The 27,832-nt window shown below is 32.7% G+C and overlaps 1 protein-coding gene across 1 annotated transcript in view; it reads right to left on the bottom strand.

Moving 5' to 3' along the window:
* The window catches only part of Elp4 (elongator acetyltransferase complex subunit 4), a 177,991-nt gene that overhangs the window by 102,818 nt on the left and 47,341 nt on the right, over positions 1-27,832 (bottom strand). Inside the window, exons 6-7 of the mRNA XM_048361674.1 lie at positions 18,489-18,573; positions 12,873-13,058 (exon numbers count right to left, since the gene is read on the bottom strand). Coding sequence (XP_048217631.1) covers positions 12,873-13,058; positions 18,489-18,573 — 271 coding nt within the window. The remainder of the gene's footprint in view (positions 1-12,872; positions 13,059-18,488; positions 18,574-27,832) is intronic.

Below are 27,832 nucleotides of genomic sequence, written 5' to 3'. Positions count from 1 at the left end.
TTTTCTTTTTAAGGTAGTTTGTGGGTAACAAAACACCAATTATATACTTTGAAGGAAAATAATGAATTATAAATATGAAAGTCAGTATGGGCTAAATTTAAAAAATTCTCATAAATTCATTCATCACTTTATTATATTTCTAACTGCTATAGGTTTACATCATAGATAAAACTAAAATCTATTTAAAACCCTTTGTGAAGTTTTATAGTAAGAATTAACCTTTAATAACTATTATCATAAAAATGACTTATATTTCATAGTAGCCTTTTGCACAGCTATCTTGCAAAATAGTTTATTCAATGAGACAAGTAAGATTAATTATGAAAGTTAGAGATACCTGAAAAACATCTATACAATAAAAAGCAGTGGAAAATTTATAAGAATAATAGTGAAGTTTCTGATCACCCTTTGTTTTTATATTGTGTCATTTCTATTTTTCTGTAGGAGCAGAAAAGATATTTGGTCATGAAAATGTATCGCATATGTTTCTTCTGAATATCTAAGATTCACAAATAATGTAGGCCATTGATGTAGCTCTACCTTAAAATCATTCTTGTCAAAAGGTCTTTCAAATCATAATATTAGTATGAAATGGTCTTTAGAAAAACCAAGATAAATTTATGTGAAAGACCTAAAATTAAGAGCTTTAGAAAACCTTTAAAAGCACAATAATTGCCAATTCACCTTACCAGAAATACACAGTGAATCACAGATTTCATAATACAACCATCAGAAAGCTTTACAAAAATCATTGGAGTATTAAAATTAGAACTTCTACATACTCAGCTTAACAGATTCTAAGTGTTTTTATATTATTAGCTAAGATGTAATACTTTTGGACTTTAGTATGCAGTTGAAAACAGAGAAGTAAAGATAGTTTGTATAGTAACTGCTTACATAAACTTAACATAATTCTGAGTTAATTTTGCAGCTGTTACACTACAGTTTCGAATAAAGGATATTTGAGAAAATACACTGAGAATTCATCAGTGTGAATACATTAATGGTTAGTGAATGTGTAGCATAATGACATCACCCAAGTATGCATATTGCCACCCCTCCTCTTTTCCCATCTGGGTATGAAAATTTGGGATGACTCAAAAATCCTTCTTATACTAGACAAATCTCCCTTCGTTCCTGGTTGAAAATTGTCAGCTCTGGATAGTAGCCAAGACATGACTAGGAGGGAAGCCAGAAGAGAATAGAGCCAGCATCCAGGAGTTTTAAGAGTTTGCTGGCAGGATCAAATAGTATTGTAATAAGTTACATAAAAGACTCTAAAATTTTTTTCTCTTCCAGATTAATTAAACTTAATAAAATGTCTGTAACAAACAAATAAGGAAAATCATTTTTATACACTTCTACTTTTTATTCAAATTTTAATTTCACAAGAACAGTAACAATTTGTGCTTTGATTATTTAATTTTTTATAGAATAATAACACATCTTCACTTAAGATACCCAAAATCCATTAAATGCATTCTAAATTATAAAATATTCATGCTTCCATTTAGTTCAAAGATCATTAAAGTAAATTTAGTTTTATATATAAATTTTGTTAAGAGATAAAAATTTTGCATATGATCTAGAGCTATCATGGTTTTCTGGTGAAAATAGTTTAGATACCTGCGTTTCCAAGTTAACAATGCAAATATTTAAAACCTAGAATATTTCTGAATTTTCTTGGACCTAATTATGTTAACAAAATAAAAAATGAAACTTGTACTAGTATAAAATACATTTCCAAGAAATGTTTTAACAAGATGTTTTAAAAAGTAACCAATAAGTTAATTATCAAGAAGTCTGAGAGGAATAAATGAATAAACATCTATGTGATACCTCAAAAAACAGTAAGATCTTAGTTATTCTATGTATATTATTTAAGGAAGACTGCAAATGCAATATAAGACCAATCATTTAATTGGGGCAAATCAGATTTGGATGAAAGTACTATTAAATTATACTATCAAAGTACTATTAACTTATGAGTTAAAAAAGACATTTAAGGGTTAACATGTGTTAATGTGTGTGTTTGAGGGGGTGTCTCAACAAGGAAGTATCATGTATTCAAAATGCACAGAAATATATACTAGAAGTTACAATACAATACTTCTTTGTTATGAAATCTAAATACTAAGCTTGGATTAAAGGACCAATCTAAGAATATTTAATGAGATAATTATTTCCCCATGCTTACTAAGCTCTCCATTCTACTGAAATAATGACTACAAAATTAAAAACAAATTGTATTGCTTGTAACCTTTTAACTTTTTATAAACTTAGGTTGCTTTCCCTCCACCCCCAAGATTTATCACCTTACTTCTGTGAATTACATTTTTTATTTTATTAAAAAATATTTGATAGTGAAGAAGTAATTCAGTTCATGATATTCTATGCTTAATAAAGAATAAAAGTTTATTAAACAAAATTATATCACTGCTCATATGTAATAAATAAATGAGGGAATTATATTATGTCCTTCTAGATTTAATATGAAATTTTATTCAAGGTCACAATTTCAGAATACAGAAGGAAATACATCTAAATGTAATATACCCTTTTGGTAACATCACGTAATGATAATCATATAGGGATATCATAAAATATGTACAAAGAAGTAATAGAAAACTACTTAACTTCAAAGATAAATTGCTGAGAGTGTCATAAGCAATGGTATGACATGTTTTTGTGTTTTGTATATAATCACTTTGCATACTAAATTTGTATGAAAATATTAGCTCTTTATAACTTAAGATTTTGTAGAACACAGATTGTTTTCAGATATATCATTTACATTTATTTATGTTGATTTCAAACACTACATCTTTGTAGAATTTCTATGTATATCAGTTTTGGTTTTTTTCCATGTAGCTTATTCTATAAAATATTAATAAAACTTGCATAGACTAAAAATGCTCAGAAACAAGAAGCACAAAATATTGTAACAAAAAGCAGACACAAGAGTAGTATAGTATTCAAAATTAATTTTAAGCATCTACACAAATATATACCACCTAGTTTGATATTATGGAGATTATTCACAGAAATCTGTTCTTTCACTCTTAAAAGTATCTTATGAGCAATCTTCTAAATCAGAAATTTTATCTTACTACTTTTATATTTAAAACTCTTAGGATACAACTCACAGATGTCCAAACAGTCATGCATGCCCCTGCCTGGAAAAACAATTGCTAATATCCAAATCTCAAGCAGAGCATCCAGCTGATGTTTGTGAAGCAGTGGCAGGTTAAAGATACTAAAGTTTAAAATCAGCTTAGAATAATCCCATATTGAGTATAAAATGATAGCCTGTCATCAGGAACAGGCAGACAGAGCCAGGTCCAGATGGGAGACTGGCTGGGAAAAAGACTGAGGCAGGTGGGAAAGTGATGGGAACCTGACAGAAGACAGGACTACTCCCTCTGCTGGCAAGGCCCTCACCTGCTTGAATTTTTAACTAATGACTAGCTTTTCTTTAATTATTTAAGCTATAACCAATAAATTATGTAAGGTCTACCCTTTCAGTCTTTTGTTCTATATTTGCATATTTTCAAACTCTTGGTATGAGACTGCGATCAGATTAGTTTGTCATATATATATGTATGTATACGGATCCAATGTTTCTCCAGGAGGTTCAATTGTTTACCTTGTAATTTAATTACATCATAAGCACAGCAAATGTAGCATTGAGTTTATAATGTAAAGTCCTATAAAATTAATGATGCTTTTGAATTATTATTGTTGAAATATATATGTGTAAATATTTCTTACATGTATATACTCCCTTAGAGAAAATCTTGGTTTATGGATTTCCTAAACTCTCTCTCCGGCTCTGCATAATGCCTCGTAATGAAATAATATAGAAATGAACCATATAAATCAACTATACAGGGAACACGGAAACAGCATGTCACAGCAAAACAGCATAGATGTACAGCGCCAAACCTATCTGATAATCTAATGATCTGAGTTTACAGATATTATGTACTAATATGTAAGGAATTAAACACTAATGTTTACACAAAACAGTTAAATTTTATAGAAAAATTATTCAATGTTTTCTTTTCAATGTAAGTTAATAGCTGCAGCAAAAACATTTAGTAAAAATCTGTTCTAAGATTTTGGCCTATACCCAGAAGCTCCCAGAACAGGAGGGATCAGCTTTTTCACCCACTGTTCTCATCTGAATCCTGGCTTAAAAGCTATTCCAGCTCCCAGCTTTCCAGAAGGCTCCATCCCAGGAATCCTTGCCTGCCATTTGGTTTGCTGATTTTAATCTCTCAGGACTTTCTTACAGTGGCTGTACTATGCTGAACTGGCACTTGATTCTAGAAGTGAGTTATTATTAAACCTGTAGGTCAATTGTGGCACTAACAACTCTTTGGAAGCTTTCAGCCACAGTGTACAATTTGCTAGTCTAATTAAATATTAATTCTAAGTGTTACATTTTGTGTCTAAGAGCTTTTATTTTCCATCATCAGCCTGGAAGAGAAAGGGGTTACAAGGCTAATTTAATCTCTCCCCTTGTCCTTTTCAACATTAAAGATTAACTACATAGGGTGTGAAAACATTATTAAAGAAGCTAGAACTCTTTATATAATGTAAAAATGTAATTAATAGCAAAGGTTAAAGCATAATATTACGACACGATATTTGGCCTAGTACTTAAACAGTTTAAATTATAATTAGTTACAGCACATTTTGTCTCAACATTAAGAAATACGTACAATCCCCTTTGGAAGACAGCATGCATTCCTTAAGGGAAGGTACAAGTCCGTTCAAGTATATAAATAAAAATAATTCAAAACTCAAATTTTCTCATATTTTCAAATCACAAAGATATAATACAATAATTTTATTTAATTATTTAATTATTTAAAATAAATGTAACATTAAAGTTATACTTTTCTGTGCTAACAAAGTGATAAAACACAGAGTATAAAACAAAAAGAAAAAGATCAACTTCTCTCCTATTCTACTCAACTAGACTGAATATAAAAGCCCCTCCCCATTTCTCCTCTTTGAATGGTTGTGTCCACACTTCAACAGTGGGCAATATAAAGACTATGCAATCCAGCAGCCAAAGATTCCATATGCCCAAACAGATGACTCAATCTCCATATGGTAAGGAGATACACTTCACTATTTATATCGATACATTTGAAAATTTTGACCCTAAATAGCCCTTTAATCTATAATCACTAACACCACAGGGTCTACATATGCAATATGAATTGCAACCTCATAAAGTTATTTTAAAGAAAGCAGAAAGCCATCTTAAAAGTATATTGTTTTGATGACACATTGAATATGCTTTGGTTAGATAAAACATAATAAAAGGTTTGTAATGGCATCTTTTCTTTTAAAGATTCAATGAAATTTTCTGGCAATTAAAAAAATTATCCTCATAGTGGCATTTTATGCTGAGACAAACCAATCTATACAGACTGCTTAAAATGTTCAGTGTAGACTGTTTATTTGTGTAAAATGCTTCAATCATCCTTGACCAAGAATAAATAAAACATATAGTATATACAAGCTATGATTGGACTTTAAAAGTTAACTGGATGCTAATATGTAGTCTGAAACAGAAGCAAATAATTTGACTATTTAAAAATCACTAGATTTATAAGAAGTTATTGGAACTTGGTACATATGATATAAAATCAAAATGAGTTCCAGTTAATTTAAAAACTGTAACCTCTCTGTACATCAGTTTGCTAATAAAAATTTGAAAAAAAAATGAACTCTCAACCAGAAAAAAAAATGCTTTTTAAACTTTTATATACTTCAGGTTCTTATAATCACTTTCAGAGTAGGTTAAGCTCAGAAAAATTAAAAGGCAGGCTGTCAGTTTAGGTTACCTTAAGAAAGTAGTTATATAAAAAAAACCCTCAACATTCAGAATATATGGTTTTATATTTTAGTAACTGTTAGCTAAGATTAGGAGGTGAAATCTATATTCTAGCTGATAAAATACGCAACATGAACACAAAAGTTTATGGATGTGAAAGATTTACATAGAATTTCTCTACATAGATGCATACTGTAACATTCATTTCAGTGGGTTCAAGGCTCAGATATGTTAATTTTGTAGGAGATTTGAAATGCTATTAGTTAAAATCAGAATTCAAACCTCTTCTGGTTTTTAAGACACACACACACATATATTATAAGGCTCTTTTTATCTTCTGGTTTTCATTAGAAAATAAAATTTTCTTGTATTTACCCAGCAAATGCTGATAATTATGTTAATGAATGATGAGGAAAGAAGGTATATAGATCAAATTATTCTAAGGAAGTAGTCATATGACAAAACCTGAGTAAGGCTAGAAACTGACCAATGACAATGAAGACAAAACAAAAATATGCTATTGTCTAGTTTGAAATCTGTAACCTGTACTGCATAAATGCTTAAATAATTAATAAACTATTGTTCTCTGAGACAATATGTTAAATATTAGCAATACCTAAGCCTCTTCTAGAATCAACAATAGTTTACATTCCAATTTTATTACAATTACAGGAAAATTTACTAGGTTGTTTTTACATTTTAAATTTTTCTTCAGGTATAAATTATGACAGCTTGAATAAAAATTAGTAATAATAAAAAGTATTTTTTTTTAAGGAAAGCTGCAGAAAAGGTTTGGATGATAATCCTCAGTGCTTCAATGTTCCTTTCTTGGTGAATTAGGGTAAAAGTTCATCAATAAAAAAGGAACAGTTTATCATAGATTGTGTAGACATATGTACAGGCTAGAGAAAATTTACTTTCCTGTCACCTTCTTAACCAAAAATCACAATAACCAAACAAACTAGGTTTTTATTTCCCCAAAGAATATACATTATTAGTCATTTTGTTTTTTAGGCATGTAACTGCCATTGGGAATTGAAAATAAAACCAACAAAATGTTTGAATAACTTGCAGATGGTAATAAATTTTGCTACTATGAGCCAGATTCCACTTATAGACCAGAAAGAAGCTACACTTTCATATTTTGTTAGATATGAAAATCAAAGTGTCCTAATTTAAACTCTTAAAGTTATTACTTGCAAAAAACTCATTAAACTTGCAAAGATGACATCATTTCTATTTCTAGTATTAAATGAAGAAAAAAAGTAGCAGAATGTTCAGTACAGCTGAAGTACAACCAACTTTTGTTTGGAAATTTATGTCTAAGGTTTAGAAAGTTAAAACAGTACTGTTACAATTAATCTACTATGTTCAAAGAGTTTGAAGAGAATTTCAGTTATACTTCTTAGATGTAACCTTTCCTCTTTAAAAAAAATCCATGATAATCTTCACTCAATAACAGAGTTTGAACAGTTGAGTTGTGAGAATGTGGCAGCTGCTGTTATTATAACTAAAGGTCTGTCTACTGCTTGAGTCTGAGAGACCACATGTTCGGCTGTCCTCTCATCTTGCCATCCTCACCAATTAAGTATTAACATGGAGGGCTGTACACATGCTCTTGGGGGCTCTTTAACAGGCTTCTTGGCGAGTGGAACAACTACACAGCAGGGATCTGGGAACTGAGTAATGCTGGAATATGAGGGCGCCATCCATAGTTCTACTGACACTTTACTCCATAGTTCAGCATGTAATGTAGTCTGTGTTTATCTTAGCCATTTAGCACGCAATGTTTTGGGGCAGACACTATATTCTATTTCAGCAAGAGAAATTATGAGAAACATTACTGCTTAACAGAGAAAATGATTTAAGATATACATGTTTTAAGATACCCTTATTTGCAGAATTATTTTAGCATTTTCTTAGCAGATATTTAGAAATTGTTATGCATTTTCTTCAAAGTAAAATAGTTCTTCCTATGCTGTTATGGAAATAATGTTTAACTCCAAGAAAATAAAAAAAATTCAAGTTCAAAGTTATGATGTTGAATGTAAAATATTTCAAATGCAAATTTAAAAATCACTCTGATTCACTTTGCTTAAAAAGAATTATTACAGGCATAAGTTAAGAGCAGTTTTGAATCAATGTCATTATTTTCCCTATTTTAACTTTTACCCCCTCTTTGCAATTTCCTTAACTATGTGTTCCTTCCCTGCAATGAAATTAAACATGGGAAGCATGCCAAAAGTACAATAAAGGGTAACTAATCATTACTGTACAAGTCTGACAGAATGCTAATAACTAAAATAAGTACTCTGATTGGCTGGTTTGCCATTGTAAGAGATGAGGGTATTTTATACATTTTTAACCTAGTGTTACTTTTTCTATATTTAATTATATGACAACATTTTCAAAGATATTCAAATACATTTCTGTTTTCTGAGAGGAACTACGGCAACCAATTTCAGATGTCCAAATATTACATATATGACTTTTTCTATTTCACCCTATCTTTTACATTGCTAGAAGAGCTCCCTGGAGACGGGGACTTTAGGACATTCAATATTGCATCCCCATAGGTGCCCAGGACAGTGCCTGATTTACTTGTTGCATAATTGAGATATTGGTTCAATATCTTAATTATTAGTCAGTCAATGTTTCAATTAGTCAATCACCACTGAAACTCTGACTTACAGTTTCTAGAGATGGCACTGGTCATAACAGAAAAGAACCTAATGTGCAATGTAAGGGTCCAGTTAAAACATAGTGAATGTAACTAAGATCAATACAGACATCTAACTTTATGACTCCTGGACTTCTCTTATCTAGTTTATGAGAAGATCCAGACAGTGTTACATATAAAAAGAAAAAATGAGGGCTAGGAGTTGGTGTTTTACACTTGTAATCCTAGTTACTCAAGAGACTGAGATCTAAGAATTATGGTTTGAAGCGACCCAGGGCAGGAAAGTCTGTGACTCTTTATCTCCAAAACCATTAGAAAAAGCCAGAAGTGGTGCTGTGGCTCAAGTGTAAGAGTGGTAGCCTTGATCAAAACAATCTCAGGAGTTCAAGCCCCAGGGTCAGTCAAAAATAAAAATAAAATCAGGAAACAGAAGATCTTCGTTCTTTTATTGGGTGTGTTTGTGTGTGCTGGGGAGGGATCCCAGGATCTCATGTATGTAAGATATGATTTACCCCTGAACTACATAGCATCTTAGTTCCTTTATTGCTTTGGTAGACTCTGAATCTTTTTCTTGACTGACATTTTTTGTAAATAGGATATAAAGAGGATGACAACTGCTAATGTATAGCAAATGCCTACTACGTGCCAACCTTGTGTCACTATATAGTTGACAATCCCCTCAACTTGGCTATTTTTTAGTCCTGTTTTTACAGATGAAGAGGCTGAGGCTAATAAAGTTAAGACCTGACTAAAGCCAACTTATCAAGTCTTTCTTCCTCTAAAAGCACATGCTCTTTTTATTACTGAATACTACTGTGGATCTGATCTTTTCTTTAATTTTGACTCTCTGTTAGTACCTTATTGAATTGAATAAGCAGCAAAACATGGTGGTTAAGAGGACAGACTGCTTGCTTAAGTCTAAACTTCTGCTGTTAATGAGGTGTGTTGTCTGGGAAAACTATTATACCATTAACAAACATATAAGGTTAGTATAAGGATGGAGTTAATATTCAAAAAGTAGTTTTATTGATTTTATTTTATTAATTATTATCTATTTATTTGCAAGTTTTATTTATTTAATTTGGAAGTATTAAAGTTTGAATTCAGAGCCTCCCACTTTCTAGGTTTGAACCAAACCTCCAGCCCTGTTTTTGCTAGTGATTCTGGAGATGGAGGCCTGACAAACTTTGTTTCCTGGGCTGGTCTCAAACTGCTGTCCTCCAGATCTTAGTCTCTTGAGAGTCTGGGGTTATGAGCATTATTAAATAAACTAATCACAAAAGTCTAAATTGACAGTTTATTTTCATTTCATACTAGTCTACTAGCATGTCAAACATCATACATTTATACTACATTTCTTCTAGTATATTCCTTCTCTATTTAAAGTCTTAAAATATCAACTAAGTATTCAAAATAAAATATTGCTTTATGTCCAGATGTCCAGTTTCCCACATCATTCAATAATTATTTGACCCGGTGTCGATGACCTCACTTGATGTGATTTGATAGTATCAGTGCTGTTTCTTTAAACAGAGACTTAGAGGAATCACTATCAAACATACATACAGTGAGGCTGGAATCTCTAATCTAGGGAATCAAAATCACTCTTTATATATGTTCATTTCTATTTCCCTTTAAATGTTTTGAGTAGGTTTCTTTGAAATAAATTTGAAAAATTACACATGTATATCCATTATTTTGTAACTGTTTTTAAAATTTATTTGCATTTATGTAAACTCTTTGCAACTGACATCAGTTATCTTGTAAAGTTTTTGTGATCATTGAAGAAGCCATATGCTCTGACTATGAAGATGGTTGAGGCTGGATTCAAAGAAAGACATTATCCCTGATCTTTATTAATTAGATGATCTTTGAGAACAGAGGAAAAAGCTATCTATTTTTAGAGTCATAAAGATTTGAGGACATAATGGTTGTAAAGGGCTGGGCCTATAGCAGGTGTACCACAGATAGTTGTAGTATCACCAATGTGGTAGTAGAAATATGAGTGACAGTGTTTACTATAATAACATCACTAGCAATGATGAACACATTCATGGATACTATGTCTAATTGATTAAGAAAGGTCTTTCCCTATAATATTTATACAGTTTTAAGGACATAATCATAATTTAGGTTCAGGAATGATCTGTAAAAAGCCCTTAAGGTAAAACTGAGTTATGACTACTTAAAATAAATTCTACTGTCCAAGGAGCCAAAAACTCATTATTTATGCCAGACTCTCCAGGTACAGTATTGAAATATGTTGTATACATTGCATAGAACTACTTAAATGACATATAAACAAATTTATTATTTGTAGTGAGGTCTATGTATATTGGAACAAAATACTAAAACCATGTAAGTAGTTTCAGCAATTATGCAGTGAAAATAATTTCACAAGTAAGAATGAGTATTCATTTAATTCATATTTATTGAACATCAGATAAAGCCTAGGTACTGCTGTATGAATTTTTTTGTCATGTTTAATATTGTCTTACACCATACTGCCACATGTAAAGCATAAACATCTGGCCATACCATTATGAATACTGCAATGTTAGTTATTTAATACTCTCTATGATTAAAGCAGATGCTAAATAATTAAGTAGTGCCACTAATAAAAAACAATCGAGTGAATTCTCATTTTATGTTTAGTTAACATGTAATTAGAATGTCAACCAATGAAATCAAAAGCTGTTTGAGAATATAAATTAAAATTACATAAAGAACTAAAATAGAAAATATTAGTCCACTAGAACAAAATATAACTACAAAATATCTAGAAGAAAATATAGGAGAAAACAGGTGTCAGAAAACATCTCCACTTTAGGATTTGTTGGGGCTGAGTACCTTGTCTGTGGTGATGGCATGTTTTCCTCACCATTCTCAAGTCTCAAGTGGACTATCTATTCATTTTACTTTCAGGTCATTAACCAAGTTTACCTTTGTATGTGTGGAGACAATAAAAAAGTGCCTATTAGTAAAAGAACATTTATTTTTCCTCCTGACAAGAAAGAGTGAGTTCTAGTCTTCAAGTACAGGTGTGCTTCATGTGATAAAATAATCATAATCATAATCATAATCATAATGATGATGATGTGTTCTTGAAAAAAATGCTGGTGAGGGCAAAGAACGGTAAGAGGAAAGTTAAGAAATTAACCACTGATAAAGTTCATCAAGATTTAAAACTTCAGCTCTTCAAAATATGCTGTAAGAAAAGGTAAATCAGAGACTGGTAGAATATTAACATAAATTATGATTAAAATATATGAGGAATTTTGTACTTGCTAATGAGATCACCCAATGAAAATGGAAAAGAAGACTTACATAGAAGAAAATAAATGGACTTAGAACAAAGCCTGTTAAGTGAGGTAAACCAAGCTCAGAGAGACAAAGGGCACATGTTCTTTCAGATATGCAGAAACTACATAAATATATTGGGATATGATAAATTATATAGGATTCTAGCTACTCACATACAGTGAGACCAAAAGAGGATATTTGAAGGGGAGAAAAACAAAATTGCAATGCTTATGTGCCTGTTTATATTTATATAAAATAATATGTATCATGGGGTTGGGATATGGCCTAGTGGTAAAGTGCTTGCCTAGCATACATGAAGCCCTGGGTTCAAGTTCTCAGCACCACATATATAGAAAAAGCCAGAAGTGGCGCCTGTGGCTTAAGTGGTAGAGTGCTAGCTTGAGCACAAAGAGGCCAGGGATAGTGCTCAGGCTCTGAGTTTGCCCCAGGACTGGCAAACAAACAAACAAAAATAATATGTACCAAAGCTAACTACAACATATGGAAGAGCAAGAGGTTTTTCTTTTTTATATTGCTGTTTTCATTTATTATTTTTTGATGATTCTGTCTTCTTTATATATAGTGTATTCATGTGTACGTCTTTGGAAGGGGGGATGATATAGAGCTCTTGTGAAAAAAATACAGCAGTGGCGTTCACTGGACACTGATGAAAGTGAACTGTTCGACTTGTGGCTATAATCCCTCTGTATATCAATTCTATAATCACAATCACAATAAAAATAAATTAAAAAAAAACAATTTGTTGGTAGGGACAAGAAGGAGAGACTGGAAGAGAGTGAGGAAACAGAAGACACTGTACAAAAGGAAATGTACTCATTACCTGACTCATGTAATTGTAATCTCTCTGTATATCACCTCTATGATAATAAAGTAATTTAAAAAGAAAATATTCAAATGGCTAATGAACACTTGAAAAGATGGTCATTATTGTTAGCAATCAAAATGGAAAACAAACCCACAATGTCATAACATTTCTTCAGTTGTCAAATAACACTATTTTTTGAAAAGTTTTACCCGAATAAGATGTGTTGGCATTGTAATGATACAAGCTGACAAAGAGGTTCGTAGAAGTCCACGGAGAACATAGAGAAACTTGGTAAGGCTATGACCGTCACAGTTTTCTGTACAGCAAATGTCATCTCCCCATAAAGGTGATCCAAGACTCTGAATTCCTATTTTTAAAATGTTTTTCTGTTTTTTCTAAAAGAAAGTGAGAGGGAGGTAAACACATAGGTTTTCTTAATTAACAATATAAGACACCAAATGTTACATGATATGTAGTAATAGTAATAAGGTAATATACAAAATCTTTTAGGTTATGGATATTAAACAACAACAACAAAAGAACTAGCCAGCACTGGTAGATCATGTCTATAGCCCTAGCTATCTTCAGGGGGCTGAGATTTCAGCCCAAACAAGAAAGTCTGTGGGATATTTATCTCACAACCAGAAAAGCAAAGTGGTGCTATGGTTTAAAGGAGTAGTTAGCCTTAAGCAAAAGAGCTTAGAGACTATGCGCCCATGCCCTGAGGTCAAGCCCCATGTCCAACAACAACAAAAACATAACAAAACAGAGCTAAGGTAGGTATAGTGCTGTGCCAATAGTATTAGATATTCAGGAGGCTGAGTGAGGAGTGAGCTTAGAAATTCAAGGCTAGCATGGTCATATATCAAGACTGTCTACAAACAAACCTGAAACAAATGATAATCAAACAACAGTTTTCCTTCATTCTTGGAAAATATAAGAGGTATGACAGGCCACAAGCTTAAAATTGTAACACTTACTACTTTAAGAATTATGTTTGAGACAGTTCAAATAATATTTAAGAAGTCATAGGAAACTCTAAATTTTTGTAAACTCAGGGGTACAAAATTCTATCATTCTTTCAATAAACAATAAATTGCAAGTTGGGTGCCAGTGGCCCATGCCTGTAATCCTAGCTGTTCAGGAGGCTGAGATCTGAGGACTGTGGTTCAAAACCAGCTGGGGCAGAAGAGTTCCCATAAAACTGTTGTTTTTTTTTTTCAAATTTTTATTATTAAACTGATGTACAGAGAGGTTACAGTTTCAGACGTTAGGCATTGGATACATTTCTTGTACTGTTTGTTACCTCCTCCCTCATTCCCCCCGCCTCCTCCCCCTTTCCCTTTAAACTCTTATCTCCCCAATTAACTATGCAAAACCTGGAAGTGGAGGAGTGGCTCAAAGTGGTATAGGGGTATCTTTGACCAAAAGAGCTCAAGGGCAGTGCCCAGGCTCAGAGTTCAAGCCAACAAAAAAGATAACCTCTCATAAACAAAAATAAGTTACTTAAAAGTTATTTAATTTTATTTCACCTACTTGCTGTTTAAAAGCTATTTAAAGATGTGTAACTTTTTGGTTTACACCTGACATTTGCCTCTAGTTTTTTCTCCTGGAGCTTAATTTTATTTATTTATTTTAATGGGGGTGGAGGTGGGATGGGTCCTGAATCCAGAGCTTTGTGCTTGCTCAGCTCTGTTGCTAGGCTGGCACTCTACTGCAGGAGCCATGACTCAAGCATTGCTTCTTGCTGGCTTTTCTGCTCCAGCTGGTTTTGAAATATAATTCCCCAAATCTCAGCCTCTTGAGCAGCCAGTGTTAACAATCATGAGCCTTTGGAACTCAATTTTGAAACTTTTTTTAATTTAGTAAATATTTTTAGTAAAATGTAACAGATGAACACTTAGAACCTGAAGCTACTGATTTTAAGATCATAATAGCAGTGACTGATAATTCTAGGGAAAATGTTATTTTAAAAATCATAACAGAAAAGCTAGGATGATTGTCAAGAGTTTGCAAATATCTGTGTTTATAACAAATTCTACTGGGTTGTTTGGATTATTTTAACTGAACACATGTTTTATAAATGCTTTCCTTAGCAATCTAGCATGATTTCTGGGAAAATGTAGAGGTGTTAACAAAACCTGGAACATGCAAATATTTGGGAAATCATCATTACAATTCTGATGGGAAAAATAAAACACTCCTTAATGGAATAATTGGGATATGTGCTAGTTTAAATGCATTTTCTGATGAGAAAGAATCTAAACAGTATCAAATAAAATATATATTATTGCATTTTCCTTTTTTATTAATTAGAACTTCAAAGTTTAACTAAAATGGCAAGAATTTAAGGCTTATCTTCTTGAATGAGACGAATAAAACTTGAATGAAATGTGAAGGTAGAAGGAGAGCAGCACCACAGGGTTTCCCCAGTTCTCATTCAGACAAAACTAGACATCAGTATATTTCAACCCACAAGACCCAGTTCTGTGTCAAAACTATCTGCCAGCTGGGCACCAATGGCTCACACCTGTAAAACTAGTTACTTAAGAGGCTGGAAGAGCAGGAAGGTCCACAAGACTCTTTTCTCCAATTAACTGCCAAAATGCCAGAAATAGAACTATGGCTCAAGTGATAGAGCATTAGTGTTGAACAAAAAAGTTCAGGGACAGCACCCAGTTGAGTTCAAGCCCTACAACTGGAACAAAAACAAGCAAAAACGCCAACCTGCTAGAAGTTTAAACAAAATTGCTGTTATTCATGAAGTCAAAACTAAAGAAGTTTAGTGACTTTTACAGAAGCACTGACATATAGAAAGAATGAAAATATTAAGCCAAAGATTGAATAAGTGATAAAGTATTTAAGTCAGTAGGTACATAGTTCATCAAAATATAACTGAGGGGGCTGGGGATATGTCCTAGTGGCAAGAGTGCTTGCCTCCCATGCATGAAGCCCTGGGTTCAATTCCCCAGCACCACATATACAGAAAACGGCCAGAAGTGGCGCTGTGGCTCAAGTGGCAGAGTGCTAGCCTTGAGCAAAAAAAGAAGCCAGGGACAGTGCTCTGGCCCTGAGTCCAAACCCCAGGACTGGCCAAAAAAAAGAAAAGAAAGAAAGAAAAATATAACTGAGTATAGTAATTCAACACAGAGACTTGGTTTACATATTTTAAAATATGGTAACTGAAAAACAAAATCTGAATTAAAAACTCCTATGTCATTTGGGATCTACATTTCCTTTTCTATGCCATGTAATAACAGACAAACTATATGGCATAACTAGGTTTAAAAGAAAAACTTTTGTTGACAGCTGTATACTAAATTTATTTCTATGAAAATATCTAACATAAAATCTAGGATTCTAAGAAATATCAATGTTGAAATTTCATTTTGATTTTTTTCATTGTGAGCATCAAAATGCAATGAAATTAACACATCAACTTATAAATCTGAACATCTCAAATAGCTTTACAAATTAGCCATACTAGCTAATTTACTACTAAAGTTAATTATTGAGTTCCTGAGTACATTTCTATCTATTGTCTATAACTAGTCCAGTTTATCTGAAAATATAGTGGCAGAGAAAGTAGGATAAAATTTCCCTTTAAAAAGTAGGATTTATATAAATACCAATACATGATTTTGGCTGAAGAATAATTTTAAAAAAATTTTTATTTTGTGCTCATACGAGGGCTCCTTGAACTCAGGGCATGGAGATGTCCCTTAGCTTTTTTGCTCAAGGCTGGCACTCTACTACTTGAGCCACAGCTCCAAAGTCCATAATATAAAAATTCTAAGTCTAAGTCAGCCTAAGTCAGCTTCAGACTGTGAACCTCAGATCTCATTCTCCACAGTAGTTAGGATTACAGGCATAGCCAGTGGCATCTGGCAAGAATAATATGTTTTAAATATCAGTAGATGCATTTTCATACTTTTCCTGAATTCATCTAAAGCTTCTAACACAGATGTGAGGCAAATAGTACAGTGTATAATCTAATGATATGGAAATTTATTCACTATATTTTCATTCCACTGGAATTGGAATTTTACTTTTATAATAATCTATTGGCATATTCTAATGTAAAGTTTTAAACATTCTTGGTATTTGGACATATAAATATCTATCTAAATTCTTAATTTTCTTTATGAAAGTCAATAGTAAGAGAACCTCTGGGTCAGAAAACCAAGCTAGCTCTAGCTTGGTGTCTATTAGTTATTATGAACAAAATTGAATGTTTCTTGAAAATGGTGTTTTCTTTCAATCCAGATAAACAATTAAGCACCAAAATTTCTCTTTTTTATATTAACTTATTAAGGATTCTTGGAACGTATGTCATTATGTGTGTATATGTACCCATCCCTTTTTTCTATTGTCTTTACTGTTTTGCATTCTACAAAATTTCTTGCTCTCAGAAGATATGTCATCATCTTGCAAGAACAGCAGCTTTGCACACTGTGCCATAGGAACTGTTATGACATGCCTGTTTCCATAGTTACCACAGTGAGTGGGGAGAGGTGTCTGTCAGAGACCAATTTGCCTCTCCAGACGAGCAATGGCACCAAAGAGAAGACATGGTATCCATAAATCTTAGCTAGCACCCAAAATGGAGCAGCAATGACAAAATAAAATTGCATGAAATGCCCCAAACTGTAGCATACACGAAAAGCTGTCTGATTAAATGTGCTTTACCAAGCATACTTACATATTCTCAACCTACTATTAAACTGGCAATTAAGACTAATTCAAAAATTATTTATTTTGTCATGGAGATATTGTTAAATACAGCAGCAAAATTTATGATATTTAAAAATCTATGAATTAGGAGGCAAATGTGCCTGAGAATGCTAAAATTAACATTTAGGGCTTCTCTGCCTACAATAAATATAATAGTACTTCAAAAATACTTCTGTTAAAATAATATGAATGTACTGAAAATCTTTTCGTGGTGGTGCAATCAAAATCACTGAGAATAAAAAAATCTGAAACAAAACTTTCACATTTTCTTGAAAACTAATTGAACATCTTTATTAGTGGGAATTTCAAGGAAGGCTTAGAAAAGGTAACTACAGAGACCAAACTATAAAATGTTTTGTTTTTTTGGTTTTTTTGGCCAGTGCTGGGGCTTGGACTCAGGGCATGAGCACGGTCCCTGGCTTCTTTTTGCTCAAGGCTGGCACTCTACTACTTGAGCCACAGGGCCACTTCTGGCTTTTTCTATATACGTGGTGCTGAGGAATCAAACCCAGGGCTTCATGTATATGAGGCAAACACTCTACCACTAGGCCATATTCCCAGCCCCTAAAATGTTTTAATGTAGTAAATAAAATGCATATTTTCTTTAGTGAAATAATTCAAACATATGATAACAAGAAATAAAATCTTGAGATACTTTTTCTATATAATGTAACTTGAAATTAAGGCCTGAATGACATAAACATGAAAATTTTATCTAGGAAAACCATAAAGCTTGCAGAGTTCAGTGATTTAAAAAATATAGCTACAGATCAATCTTAGAAACTACAAGGGCTGGGAATATGGCCTAGTGGCAAGAGTGTTTGCCTCGTAGAAACTACAAATATACTTTAAAAACAGTGTTGACAATGTATATTTTAGGTGCCTCCACTGAGAACCTAGCTAACACACTAAGTAATTTTAACAGTCAAACTAAGGCTTCTTGTCTTTGCTATCTTTACCTTGCTTGTGCTTGAAAACAGTTTGTTCACTGTTGATTTTTCTTAAGACTTTCAAGGTCTCTCCCTAGAGAATTTTCAAACAAATACATGCAAACATACATGACTATAAAAGGTTTTGAAAGTATTAAGTACCTGGGGATTGGAACCATCAAATCCTTCCTCATAAATGATATTCTGGATGAACTGAAGCAGCTTTATGTAGCCATGAGTCAAAGAACTGTTGGTGAGAAATGGTTCAAATACATAGATATGCTTATTACACAGAAAGTAAAAAACACGTAAGCTAACACATTAAATAATTAAAAGATTTATAGCTACTATATTACTTAAAAATAAAATGTGTCAAATTTGTAATCCTAAAAAGAAAGCCAATACATAAAGGGATTAAGTTACAACACCTCCTATTAACTTGCTTAGTTTTCTTGACATCGTGAAAAGATAAAAATCTGTGGAGACTGAAATCACTTAATTATGTCAGGCTTAGTTATCTCCAAGAAAATTAATGATTTAATAAAACAACGTAAAAGATTAAGCCACCATAGCCTTTCAGGAGTAATCATACATAATTAACACATAGTTAATGAACTGCTATGCTAAGTACACCTGAATCAATGTCCTGATCACCTGAACTCATATCAAAGTTTTAATGTTTTTAGAACAAGCTGCTAAAATAGTAAAATAGTAGTAATAGTAGTAATTTTAAAACTTGATCTTAAAAGACACATCAGTAGATGAATATAATCATTATTAAACTTAATGTTTATTATCTACTTCCTTTGTTAGAATAATGCATTTAAGAAGCTAACTTCAATTATTTATAGAACACATACTAGCATTGGTGGTATTGTTTTAAAACAGTAAAATACTTTGGGAATATACTTGAGACTTGCAAAAAACAACACTTAAGATATTCCAGAGCACTTACAAATGCTAATATTTAGTAAGAATGAATAAAATCTGATTCACACTAACAGAAATAAGATTCTGCATAATGGGCAATGTAACTGTCATCATAACGAGGCTCTGGAGTATAGATATTCCTTTACCACTGATGTGTTTAGTGCTGCAAAAGCTGTGGGTGACTTTAAATATACAAAAATTATTTTCTTTATTTTGGTCCTAAGCAAAGCAGTTACATATGGAGAAAAAAGTGCCCTTAAAGAAAGAATAAATTGTAATTTGAAGCATACATTTAACAGTAAAGAATATAAAAAGTTAGAAAATGTACCTGACTGGTAGATGGTTCAGTAAAAATATAAGCTCTGTAAATCTGTTACTGAATAGCTGCAACTAATTCAGAAATATCCATCTTGCAGAAACAAACAAAAACAAAAAATAGAAGATCAGGAGGAAAAGATGCTTTCCTGTGCAAAACAAATGTGCCTTCAGCTAATGAAGGATTTGGTGATATTATTTCTTCATATTCATTGAAACCACAGTAGATTGTGGGACATACTTTTTCTACTCTAGTGAGTGAAAAATGTGACTGGAACTATTATTGAGAAATGTGACTCCTATCTTAACACATCTGCCCTAGCTAGCTCACTTTTCAGAAAATGTTACTATTTGAATACAATTGATACAGTTCCTATCTGGGCCAATATGTTTTGCAGAGGCTCCAAAATCTCAGAAGGAAATTCAATCCAGCTACTTAACAAATGACACTTTGGGTTAAACAAAGGTATAATTTACTTCGTGATTAGTAATCTACCAATAATGAATCTATCTAAGAACATTATTATTTCATGTAATAAGATAATGATGATAAAAAAAAGTAGGACCTTGAAGTCTTAATCTTTCTGGCTTATTTCCTTTAGCACAATGTCAGCTAGTTTCATCCATGTTGTTGAATGGCATGATTTTCTTTATTTTATGGATACATAGAAATCCTCCCTCCCTCCATCCCTCCCTCTCCCCCTACTGTGTGTGTGTGCATGTGTGTGTATGTATACGTTCATCTCATTTTCTTCCCTCATCTGTGGATGAACACTTAGGCTCATTCCCTATCTTGGCTACTGTGAATACCCTTTTAACACACTAACTTCATTTCCGTAAGATATATTCCCAGAAGTAGTATTGTTGGATATACTAGTACAGTTTTTAAGTTTTAGAGGAGCTTCCTTACAATGATAGTACTAATTTATTAATTTACTTTTTTCTGGTCTCAGGGTCTGGGCTCTGTCCCTGAGCCTCTTTGTGCTCAAGGCTAGCACTCTACCACTTGAGCCACAGCATCACTTTCAGCTTTTTCTGTTTATGTGGTACTGAGGAATTGAACCCAGGGCTTCATGAATGCTAGGCAAGCACTCTACCACTAAGCCACATTCTCAGCCCTGTACTAATTTATATCTCTACAAACAGTATGTGGTATTTCCCTTGTCTGCACATTCTCATTGACATATATATGTTTTTCTTTTGAAAATAGTACAGGTTATGAGGTGATGTCTCACTGTACTTTTAATATGAATTTCCCTGATGGTTAATAATATTGAACATTTTTTTCATAGACCTTGCTTTCTATTTGTATGTCTTTTTTTGAGAAACATTTATTCAGTTCCTTTGCCAGTTTATATATTTTCTTTCTAATGAATTGCTTAAGTTCCTTATAAATTCTGGGTATTGATCTCAAAAAAGACAAAGCTGGGTATGATGGTATATACCTGTAATCCTAGCACTTGGGAGGGAGGCCAGGCTGGGTTATATAGTGAGCTCTAGGTTACTCTGAGCTACAAAGGGAAATAATCTCTCAGAAAAAAGGGGGAAAAATTAAACAGGAATAAAGCAAATACATTGTAATCTTTTTTCTTATTTAAAATCAACATATAACAATACAACTATCAATGATGCTTACAGTTTTGTAAATAATAAAATATTCCAACTAATGGAATTCTAAGATAAAAATAAAAGAAATCAATACACGTGGTGTATTAATTATGAATATATTTGGATGTAAAGGTTGAAAATAGTTAAAAAGAAATCATTTGTATGATTTTGATATTAAAATACTGTGTTATTAGGCACCATACATTATGCGCTCTAATATTTCCAAATTATATATACATACTATTGAAAATAAGTATTTTTACTATTTTTGTTTACTTGAATTTTGGCTTTGTCATTAAAATTATTTAATTCCTAGGATATTTTCTCTGTGTGTGTGTATATGTTTATAAACCTAGTAACAGGAGTTGGGAAGAAGGAAACACAGCTATGGATATGACCTTGTTGGATATATACATATATGAACACTATTATAGAATATATTATATTATAATATAATGGAATTTTATTATTCATCTATCAGTAAGAATATATATATCGTTTGTGAGGAAATGGATGGACCTGAAAATATGAAGTAAATGAAGGCTCAGAGAGCAGAGACATGTTTTGTCTCATGTGTTGAGGTTAGATCTAAATTATAAACATACATGAAAACAAAGAAAGGGGAAAATGCATATATACATGATCACATGCACATGATCAAATTGAGTAAAGGATGGCATATGCGGTGGTGGTTTCTATGGTGTACCTGCTTTGAACAATGAATAGTTTAGTAAAATGAATAAAAAGAAGCTGAAATCTATCTTGCCTAAGGAGGAGGAGAGGGTTAGCAGAGAGGAGTGGATGAATGAAGATAGGAATGGTGATGAATACAGTTATAATACTCTGTATATACACATGAAAATGGAATCAGGTAATGAGGGGATGGGTAGGGTTTGGATATATGGGGGGAATGATGGAAGGGGTAACACAGGTCAAGATGCACTGTACACATAAATTGACATGTTGAGTTGAAATCCCTTTGCATAACCCTTTAAAGGTAATGAAAATGATTAAAAATTTACATTGCTCAAGAATGATTCTTCTCAGTAAAATGATTTGCTGCTGGGTTTTTAAAAATAAGAACTGGTAATTTCAATATTGATTTAACTACTTGAGAGAAACACTTGGTGGTGGGGGAAAGCCAGAAACAGGAAGAAAAGCTGTTATTACTCTTAATTAGGATAATTTAAAATGAAAATGAGGCATTTTTGACATTATTATAAAACCAATGAGAAAATACAATTTGTCTTACTCAAATGCTATTTGCATATATATATATATATATATTTCAGGTATTCATCTATGAAAAATAGTGAAATACACTTAGAAGGCAGTAGGCATAATATGTGTCCAAATAACTGTACAAATAGTTTGCTCAGCTGAAGTTATATTAGCATATAATTTGCATGTGAGTATAGAGATTGTGAAGTCTATTCACAAGTAATTTTCAAGTTAAAAATTTCATTACTATTACCCTGAAGGCTGCCATTTACTGATCTTTCTTCTCTGATGCTTTTCACCTAACACTGATTTTAATCTTTGCCTTGGAAGCTCAACTAATCAAGAACATACAAAATCTAAGTATGTATGTAAGGGCAAGAAGGGCACTGAGCTCTGGGTCTATCCTAGACATATTCTAATTATTACGAATGAGGGAAACCAGAGAGTCCATGTTTCTTTGAGTCTGGATAACTTCACTTAATATGATTCAATAGGCTCTTAAGGCAATCTGCGATTATCCCATTACATACTCATTTTCCTAGAGGACAATTTCACACTTTCCACTTTCCTTTTTTTATTCAAACCTCCATATCTCTTCCTCCATTTTCATTCTCACCTTATGACTTTTTCACTGAGAAAACACAACCACTGATTATTTGTTATAGCTTTAATGTTTGTATCCTCCCCCTCCTAAATTCATATGTAGCCCCAAGTGGAGGTGGGGATAGGTTGGGGGTGACAAGGTTATAAGAACGAAGGCCTCATAATAAAAGGGAGCCTGCCTGCCTGCTTGCCCTTCAACCGTGTGAACTAACAGTGAGGAGATACCAATTTATAATTTATGAGGAAAGCAGGACCCTGACTTGGGACTTCCAAGTCTCCAAAACTAGGAGAAATAAACTTTTGTAGTTTAAGCTACACAGTTTATGGTATTTCTGCTGTAGAGGTACAAAGGAACTGAGGTCTACCACCCATCAGCATCTTCACGCACCTTGAACACTGTGTCTTCCGTATGTGAAATATCTAAACTCCTTTACAGACTATATGTGTATGGTCCTCTTGTTACAGGATGTCATTCTGGCAGTTCTCCATCCTTCTACATTGTTATCTTTCCCCTTTCTACAAGATATTTCCTACCAAGAAACTATTGTTATCTTCTCAAAAGAATTAAAACATCTACATCCTACCTCTGCTGCCAGCTACTACTACATTTCTTTCTGTTGTTGTTGGTGGTCATGGGGCTTGAACTCAGGGTCTGGTAGCTGTCCTAGAGCTCTTCTGCTCAAGGATAGCATTCTACCACTAAAAGCCACAGCATCACTTCCTGTTCCCTGGTGGTTAACTGTAGGTAAGAGTCTCATGAACTTTCCTGCCCAGGCTGGTTTTGAACCACAAGATCCTCAGTAGTTAGAATTATAGGTATGACACACTGGAGCTCACTCTATTTCTCTGCATAAAACCTTGAGTTTTCTAATATTTGATGTGTTCAGTCTAATCACAATAAATCTATTACAGTTATGCTTTTGCCATCATCATCCCATTAAGACTGTTTAATTTTTGTAATACTTTTAAGATATAATTCAGATTCTTAGACAAAACATCTTCCCTAACTGTGTTATTCTCTATGTGATAAACTTCTAGGAATGGTAAAATGATACAATAGCAACAAAGATAATATATAGTCTGACTTTCACATTCAAAAAATTTATATGAATCTTTCCCATATCATCTTTGTCACAGAACATTCTTATTTTAAGTATCTGAAAATTGAAAAAGTGTTCTCTTTGGTTTGAATTTACATTTCTTAGATTCAGTGAAGTTTATTAGCTACTGTGGTGTTTTCTATAGAGAACATATTTTTGATGTAGCTCCATTTGTCTAGTTTTGCTTTTATTTTTTATTTTTATTTATTTATTTTTTATTTTTTGGCCAGTCCTGGGCCTTGGACTCAGGGCCTGAGCACTGTCCCTGGCTTCTTCCCGCTCAAGGCTAGCACTCTGCCACTTGAGCCACAGCGCCGCTTCTGGCCGTTTTCTGTATATGTGGTGCTGGGGAATCGAACCTAGAGCCTCGTGTATCCGAGGCAGGCACTCTTGCCACTAGGCTATATCCCCAGCCCCTAGTTTTGCTTTTATTATCTTCACAATTAAGCCTAACTCAAAGCTACAGTTTAGAATAGTTTCCTCAATACTTTTGAGACTTGTTTGGTATTATTTGTTCCTCTTTATCACTATCCTTTTTTTTTCTCCTTAACATATCAGCAGCAGTTTTCTTCAAAAAATTTTTTCAGCTTAAAGTTCACAAACCATCATTCTGTTCACTAGGTTAATCCCGAAAACACTTTTGCTCTGCCACTTGCCAAAACTTCACCCATTTGAACCTAGGAATTTTAGCACAGATGTAAGAAATACATATTGCCTGACAGAATGGTACCAATATAATAAACATACACAAATCCTCTAGTCAGTATATCTTTACAATCTATGAAACATCCATTTCCAATTTAACCCAAACTCCCAAAAGGTAAGTAACCATTTCTTAGTGGATGATAGGATCTGTTATTTCAATGAGTAAAGATACGTCAGCAACCCATATCATCAGAAATTGCTACTCCCCACTCCCAAGTGTTCCTTCCAAATCTTTCTATTATGGCTTCTTCTCTGTACCCTATACAGTGCGGTATGATTTCTGCCTCTTTGAACACATTCTCCATCTAGCTCCTTCTATCACTCCTGTTTCAAGAGCCTTTCATGTTATTGATTAGGACCTGAACTTTCTGTGAAAGCAAAGTTATTCCCTTTTGTAACATATCCATTGCTTACTATAGCAAGAATAGTCATTGGACCAATAGGTTTTTCTTTTTCATAATTATATTATATTCTTCCAGTCTTAGTTTTAAGTCTCGTCTTCAGAAAGGCTTTGCTTGAACACAACTTAAGTAAGCCCACTGCCCTACCACCTGCTTAGGCATGCCATTGGAAACTGTTTTTTTTTTTTTCCTTTCTGATTTTACTTATCATAATTCACAATTACAATATATATAGTATATATATTGCTTACTTGTTTTTAAATAATTTTGTGTATTTCCCATTTGACTCTAAGCTATATATTGATAAGGCAAGTGGTTAATTTGTTCCCTATGGTGACTTTACAGCTTATCACTACTTACAAGTACAACTACTTACAACTATTAAGCTCACAGAAGACACTCAAGGTTACCAGAAATTATTTACATTCAGAAAAGTTGTTAGACAAATGTTTATATTTTACTTACTTCATTAAAGGTTACTACCTAAATTATAATATTGGAAACATGGAAAATATTTTTGAGATTGCATTCATTCTTTCCCCAATCACACATACTGAGATCAGAGAGAAGACTACCAATCAGATTAGGCCAAGCCATTTAAGACTTCAAAGCCTTATAGGATCTCTATTAAGATGTACATTTCCTTTGGGCAGAGAAAGGAGAGAGAGAGCGAAGAGGGGCAGAAGTCCCAATATCTCTTTTAAGGACATACATCTTTTACTAGACCCCCATCTTGTAAGTGTTTTACATCATCCAACAGAGGTCTAGAATCAACCAAACTTTCAATATAAAATTCCTCAGCCTTCTAGGGTACACTCTAAGATCCCAAATATATGAAGATAACATCAATGAAGATAGCACGTCCCATGTGAAGTGAAGAGTACTTGATATCTGTACCTGAGAGCTCCTTTAAGAAAAAAGGAAAAAGAAAGCAAACATGCAAACAACTTTTCTTCCCTGATTACAAACAAGGGCAAGATAATGATTCTCTGATTTTCTGATATTATTTTTCCCACCTAATTATTGTACTAGTAGATAAGTAGATGAACAAAAATCTCTTTTCATGCACATGATGCCTTTTAATCCATTCTGAGATTTTTATTAATCACTATGTCCTTCTAAAGAGTAGATTATTATCTACTTGTATATTTGATTTCAGAATTTTTACTTAGACACATTCTTCCATAATTCCTTTCTCATGAGGATGAATTTTCTACTTATAAATTCTACATATACTGTGTTTCTTTTCTTATCAATCTAAGAAATGTGTAGCTTTGAAATAAAATATATTTTCTTTTTTTGTTTTTGTTTTTATTATCAAACTGAATTACAGAGGGTTACAGTTTTATACATTAGGCATTGAATACATTTCTTGTACTGTTTGTTACCTCGTCCCTCTATAACTGTTTTAGTTACTGATCTTATTCCACTAAATCATTGTTACAAACAAGGATATACTTACTTGTAACATTTGTATGTTAATGCATTAATTCATCAACTAGTGATTAAAAACCTATGTTATAGATTCAGGGAATAAGTAGATGAGTAAAGGAAAACTTTATGCTTGCATATAGAAAAGACAAAAAATGACACTGTAATTGTGTTAAGTGTAATGAATAAAAGTTGAGATGAATGAGGAGAGTACAACTATACTTAGTTTAAGAAAATACTACATAGGGTTTATTGAGGTCCAATGTAAGATGCTAAAATAATTTGACAGGAAATAATAATGGAAAGACTTCTAAAATCCTAAGTGTTATTTCTTCTTCTACTATTGATTTTGTCCTATAAATTATCCTATAAAGAGGAATAATTTTCTCAAGATTCAGCTCATTCAGTTTAATCAGTAAAAAAATTAGTCAAATTAAGAAGTTACTAGCTGTTTATTTGGATAAACATGTAAAAATTAACCTTGAAATTCAAAATAAATTCTCATTAGTATCAATATAAAAGCTCAATATTCAAGACACAAAGTACCTACAATTAAAAAATATTTTATCAGACAGTAAGTACATTAGTTGACTCAGGTTCTGTAATAGTTTCGATATGTTCCTTTCTGAATTTAACTATTACTAATTTAACTATTACTATTACTAATGTGACAATATTAAGAAGTAGGGCCTTAAAGAGGTGCTTAGACCATTAGGCATCTTTGCTTTTTAATAGGATTGAGGTTATTATAATCATGGAAATGCTGGTTAGTCTTCAGCAGATGACCAAACCTGTCAGTGTCATGATCTTGGACTTGTGACCTTATATAAACCTACTTGTCTCCCAAAGGCCCCATCTCCAAATGGAAGTTAGTACTCAAACAAATTTGGGGAGGATGCTGACATTAGTTGTTAACCAGTGTGTTAGATATGTTCATTAACAGGAAAGCCAAAGTACTGTTTCAATCCTGAAGAGGCAGTACCTGTCTAGTGAGGAAACCAAAGTATTCTTGAAAATACCTGTTAGCAACATTTAATTAAAATTAATGTCAAACTCAGCTTCCTTATCTGTTATCTTGTGACTGAGATTATCAGATTTATGAGAGTGAAATATAAACCTAGCTTGATAATAATATTGCGATACATGTCAAGTTTTGATGCCTAGGTTTTAATTTGAAAATTTAAACAGTATG

Source organism: Perognathus longimembris, chromosome 13 (genome assembly GCF_023159225.1).
Source record: "Perognathus longimembris pacificus isolate PPM17 chromosome 13, ASM2315922v1, whole genome shotgun sequence".
NCBI classification, from domain to species: domain Eukaryota; kingdom Metazoa; phylum Chordata; class Mammalia; order Rodentia; family Heteromyidae; genus Perognathus; species Perognathus longimembris.
The sequence above is the reverse complement of the archived record's forward strand: the minus strand, read 5'-3'. Positions and strand labels throughout refer to the sequence as shown.